Source organism: Fukomys damarensis, unplaced genomic scaffold (genome assembly GCF_012274545.1).
Source record: "Fukomys damarensis isolate Sample0158 unplaced genomic scaffold, DMR_v1.0_HiC HiC_scaffold_13, whole genome shotgun sequence".
In the NCBI taxonomy this organism is placed as follows: Eukaryota; Metazoa; Chordata; class Mammalia; order Rodentia; family Bathyergidae; genus Fukomys; species Fukomys damarensis.
Genome location: NW_022900925.1, coordinates 10301713 through 10307223, shown reverse-complemented (window position 1 = coordinate 10307223; position 5511 = coordinate 10301713). Strand labels below are relative to the sequence as shown.

The 5511-nt window shown below is 54.1% G+C and overlaps 1 protein-coding gene across 15 annotated transcripts in view; it reads right to left on the bottom strand.

The window, feature by feature from the left end:
• Positions 1–339: 339 nt before the first annotated feature.
• Dlg4 (discs large MAGUK scaffold protein 4) overlaps positions 340–5511 on the bottom strand; it is a 25064-nt gene continuing 19892 nt past the window's right edge. For 11 of the 15 annotated variants that reach the window (XM_010614795.3, XM_010614799.3, XM_010614800.3 and 8 more), the window contains 9 exons: positions 4241–4417; positions 3932–3968; positions 3819–3846; positions 3638–3685; positions 3459–3560; positions 2928–3100; positions 1907–2016; positions 1315–1406; positions 340–1108 (listed from right to left, as the gene is read on the bottom strand). In XM_010614795.3, the coding sequence (XP_010613097.1) occupies positions 1002–1108; positions 1315–1406; positions 1907–2016; positions 2928–3100; positions 3459–3560; positions 3638–3685; positions 3819–3846; positions 3932–3968; positions 4241–4417 (874 nt within the window). In that variant the 3' untranslated portion in view covers positions 340–1001. The remainder of the gene's footprint in view (positions 1109–1314; positions 1407–1906; positions 2017–2927; positions 3101–3458; positions 3561–3637; positions 3686–3818; positions 3847–3931; positions 3969–4240; positions 4418–5511) is intronic. The other 4 variants (XM_010614798.3, XM_010614796.3, XM_010614797.3 and 1 more) reach the window with 1 other exon arrangement.

Here is a 5511-nt window from a genome sequence, read left to right as displayed (position 1 = left end):
CCCTGCCCAAGCCCGTTCTTCACCACTTCCTTGTCTTGCCAGTTCCTTGTAAGGACCCTTTTTCATACCACTCTCTTCTCTCCGGGATGGGGTGAAGAAGGATCTGAATTTACTAGACCCACTCATCCCTGGGCCCCCACCCTGTCTCCCTCTGCACCCAGGTCCCAAATAACCAGGCCACACATTGTTTCAAGTATCTGTCTCTTCCTTTCACTCTCTCAAAAGAAAAATAAATAAATTGCAGAAGGCGGCAGCATTTCCAGTCTTCCCCTGGCTCCCAGACACCCAACCCCTGACCCTTGCCCTCCCACCCTCCCTCCCATATTCCCCACTCCCTAGACCCATCCCTCCCCTTTCCCCCCAAAAAAATTCCCAGGAAAAAAATAAAAGCCACAGTTAGACCTTCCACTCATGCAAACCGGCGAAGAAAAAAGGTGGGGGGCATTTGGAAGGCAAGGGACCCACAGTGGAGTCCCCCTACTTCTCCCCCCAAAAACCACCTTTAAGAAAAAAAATGGAAAAAAAAAATGAGAAATCAAGGGATGTGGGGAATTATGATGGGGGCAGGGGCGACCCCAGACCCTGCCTCAGGAGAGCACGGAGGCCTGTGGCCCTGCATCCCTACAGCGGGTGCTCCTTGAGAGGGGCCCTGACTTCTGGAATGTGTGTGGGAAAAGATGGGGAGGGCGGGTGGCCCCCAGTGGGTCTGTGTGTGCATTGGGGGCAGCAGGGGCAGGGTTCTAAGGAGCGAGGGCTTGGAACCAGGAGCCTGGCTCCCCCCACCCCGACCCCAGGTTCCTGGGGCTCAGAAGCCCAGTTCTGGGGTACGGGGATACATGCAGAGGAGTGTCCCCCCTCCAATGGGCTAGATCCAGTTAGAAAGGAAATAAATAAGAAGGGGTGGGAGGGAGGCTGGGGCTCGAAGGACTTGGGCGATTCAGTCCAGACCGAGGGCCCGGGTGACAGAGGCAGGGCGAGTCCAGGCCACATCAGGGTGGGAGTCAGAGTCTCTCTCGGGCTGGGACCCAGATGTAGGGGCCTGAGAGGTCCTCGATGACACGCTTCACCTTGTGGTAGATCTCTTCAAAGCTGTCGCCCTCCACGATGGCTGGGGTGGGTGGAACAGGGAGTGAGGACATGGCCTGAGGATGCCTGGCCAAGGGGAGTGGGGCACTGGTGCAAAGGTGGGGCACCGTTTTCTAATTCACCCAGCTATGATCCGTGGGGCTTCACCCACCCTCAAGGGCATCTCTTCCTAAACAGGGTAGCCTTGTCAAATCTGAGCAAAAACATACAGCTTCAGTGCACACTCACCTGAGAAGCACTCCGTGAACTCCTGCTCCAGCTTAGTGGCTCTGTCAAAGGCTTTGCGGGCTTGCTCCTCTGTGATCCGCTTATTAATCTCTCTGTCAAGAGAGAGGAAGATTCAGACCCGAGGGTGGGCCCTGTTCTGCCTTTTACCACCTCCATCCAGGGATGTTAGGTTGAAACTGGTATTTTCTTATTTGGAGTTCACAGCAAAAATACAATTCCTGACATGCTCTGGGGCATGGTTGAGTGCCAGTCCACAACCCACCCAGCCAGGTGTAGATGCTCCCAGGACCTCTCCAGAGCTCAGCCTTCCAGCCTTCAGCTCCACAGAAGGCATTCAGACTCTAACTTCTAAAGGCCTGCAGGCCTGGCTTGCTGGGACTGGCGTGGCCTGCATAGTTTAAGGCAGGAGAGGGGGAGAAAGGGCCTTGGGCCTCCTTGTAATCTCTGGGTTCCAGCTCCCCATGCAGTTTCCCCTTGAGGGCTGCTGGGGTTGCTGTCCAGGGTTCTGAGGGAAAGTTCAATGGACAGGACTTGAGAGGTCCAGAACTGTAGATGTGGGGAGCAGAGGGGAGGCCCCAGGAACCATACTCACAGCACATTCTCCAGGGATCGGGGACGGATGAAGATGGCGATAGGGTGCAGGTGGGCCGCCTGCAGCCGCCGCACGGCATTGGCTGAGACATCGAGGATGCAGTGCTTCCCCTGGGGGCAGGCAGGGTAGGCGGAGGGGGACCAGCAGGTGGTGGGAAAGGACAGACAGTGGTGCCAGGAAGGGACAAAGGATATGAAAAGGTGGGAACAGAGATTGGCCAAAGGGGAAACGACACGGATGCCAAAAGACGTGTGGCAGAGAAAGGGGTATGACAGGACAGAGTGAAAAGACAGAAAGAAAAAGGAGAGGGAAGATGGAAAGCCAAGCACAGGGGACAAGGAAGGGATGAAATGGAGGACATGATGAGAAACAGGCAGGGAAGTGACCCAAAGGACAAAGGCAGAGCAGGGGCAGCAGAGAGTGGGTTGGGGGTAAAGAAGTGAGGATGGACAGTTAGAGAAAGAAAGGAAAGGAAAGAGAGGAAGTAGGATAGAGGGATGAAAGAGGTGAGGACGGACAGAGGACAGACAGATGGAAGGACAAAGAGAGACAGATGGGAAGGAGAGGAGGCAGATGGAGAAAGAAGCAACAGAGGGAGGGTGACCGGGGTGGGGAGCAGCAGGGAAAAGGAATTAGCAAAGGAGCAAGAAAGGGGAGTAAGACCTCAGGAAAGGGAGGGGGCAGAGGAAAATAAGGAAGAGAGGAGGGACCAAGTTGGGGGAGGCCAAGCCATCAGAAAGAAGGCCACAGGAAATGAAGAGAAATGGGACATGGAGGAGGGAAGTGGAGAGAGAAAGGGACAGATGGCAGTGGGGAGCATGAGGTCAGCAAGTGAAGGAAGCAGGGCACAAGAGAGCAGGCAGCCAGACAGAGTCGCCCAAGAGGAGAAGGAGGTGGAGGAGCGAAGTGGAGACCCAGCAGGGAAAGAGACAGAGAGAAAGAGAGTTAGAGAGAGCCAGAGGGAGGCAATGGGGTGGGGAGAGGGCAAGAGGAAGAGGACAGGGTGCCCACCAGATCCTACCTGCTCTGCCACCTCTCGCACGGACTGGACACTGGTCCCGTAGAGATGGCTGTTGTACTGGCCAGCCTCGATGAACTTGTGCGCCTGAATGTCCTTCTCCATTTTCTCCCGGGAGGACACAAAGTGGTAATCCCGACCATCTATCTCATATTCCCGCTTGGGCCGTGTCGTATCTGCCAGGAAGTCACCCACCCACCCAAAGATCTAACCACCATCCCTCTATCTTAAAACCTGCCTACATCAACCAAACCCCCAGAGTGCCTAGCTGGTCCTCATAGACGCTAGGGAGCCCAAGACTGAGAAAAGACAGATCCACCTCCCTGTGTACCCTCCAGGCCCTTCCAGGCTCTGGCTTGGCCTTGGCTACTGTGAAACATGAGAATGGCTGAGAAGCACCCCTCTTCTAAGGAACCCTGTGCCCCTGCACTCCAATGCCTACAGGCAGTTCTGCCTATGGCCCTCACAAGTGGGAATCCTTGGGGCCCCCACCCCATTCCCATCTCCCCCTCCATCCAAGGCACCAGCACTCACGGGGAACACAGGATCCAAACTTGTCAGGGAACTCAGAGAGAAGATCGTCATTGGCGCGGTCCTTGGTGGGCCCAAGGATGATGATGGGGCGAGCATAGTGCACTGAGGAGAGAGAGCTGGGCTTAAGCATGAGCAGAGCAGGAGAACAGGAGGACCAGGGCTATGAAACCAGAACTCACCTTCCATCTGTGTCACTGTCTCATAGCTCAGAACCGAGTCTTCTCGACCTGATGAAAAACAGGGCACCTTCAAGGACCTCCAAGACAGGGCACTTGGGAGTCCCTGTCTTGCCTTCCTGAGGATGTCAAGGACAACTCAGTGCTCTTCTCTCCCCAGGGCCTCCCAACTGATCCTACCTACCCTGTGATCCAGAGCTGGAGCCCCAGTCCTAGAAAGAAAAAGCAGCCATGGTTAAGGGTTTAGCTCAGTTGAGGCCCCCACTCTGCCATCCAGCACACCCTTCGTCCACCTACCTTGGCCTTTAACCTTGACCATTCCCGCCGCTCAACCCTGCAGGATACATGGAGGGGTGGAGGGTAGGAAAATATCCAATGAGAGGCTTAACAACCCCCACCCTCCAGACCAGCTGAGAACCTCCCCAGTGGCACTGGGCCCTATGCACCACCAAGAGGAGCTATCTCCCTCAAAGGCTCATGGGAGCCATAGTCCTCAGGAGACACAGAATACAGGCCCCCAAGAATCCCTTGTTGGCTGCACACCCTGGGAGGCCTTGAGAACTTCAGTGCCTTTAGCAGGAAGGATGCAGGCCCCAGGAGCCTCACCGCCGTTTGCTGGGGATGAAGCCAATGTCATCCGTCTCACTGTCAGAGTGGACCCGCCGTGCCTGCCACCACTCCTCGTCACTAGCATCAATTACATGCAGCACGTCCCCAAAGCGGAAGCTCAGGGCCTGACTCAGGAAGCCGCAGTCCTTCGTCTTGTCGTAATCAAACAGGGCCCTAAAGGACAAAAGTCTACAAGTCAGGACTGGGCTAAGGACTCCAGGAAGGATCCACCAGCCACTCTGAGAGCCAGCCTGGAGGTTCGGCGAAAGGTTTGCCACAATCCATGGGGTATTGATGGTACGCCCACAGGAACCCAAAAACTATAGGGGCCAAAAGCTCTTCTATTATTCATCATTGCCACAATAATGCATGATGTGTACAGTGTGTGGAGAGCAAGAACTCCAAAAAGCAGTCTGTAATATGCATGGACCCAAGTTACCATGAATCTGCTCAAAATCGTATGAAAAAAGAAAAGAAAAAGGCCCCTTGTTGGCAAACTTTGGTAACCCTTATCAGTATCTAACTCCTATCAATCAGTGCAGGGTCAGGACAGGAGAAGGACAGTTTCTCTAACAGAGGGAAGATGCAGAGTAAAGCAAGGGGACTGGGAAGAAAGGAAGAGACTCTAGGTCTCTTATGTGGTGTTATCTGAGAGTCAGACACGAACAACATTGGGGACGTTTTTGGACCTCAGGGAGGGAGAAGAGAAAAAGATAGCAAGCTTAGTCTGGGATGTGTTGAGTAGGCCATGCCTGTGAGATAACCCAGGAGAAATGGTGAGAAGCCAGATGGCCAGAACCACAAGTCTGGGCTTCCAAGAAGAGGTCAGTCCAGGGCTGCCAGCTCTCAGAGACATCTGCAGCACAGAGCATCAGACAAGGCCAGGAGGGCGGGAAGGATTAGAGAGAATGGGAAGAGGAAATGCAGGAGAAACCTAAATCACAGTGCACTCTGGGGCTGGGGGCCAGAACAAGGAATCAGTGAGAAGAGGAGCCTTTAAAAGGGAGCAAATGCTGCTGAAGAGACTGGGGAAAGGAGACAGGCCCAAGAGAGCTGTGGTCCATGTCCTTCTGACTGCCCACCAGGATACCAAGGCTGGGACCAGAATGAAAATTTTTATCCAAAGCTGGGTACAGAGATGGCCCTCCTAGCCACTCAAGAGGTCAGGGTAGGGGAAGTACTTAAGTCCAGGAGTTTGAAGCTAGCCTGGATAACACAGCAAGATCCTATTTAAAAAAAAAAAAAAAAAAAAAAAAAAAAAAAAAAAG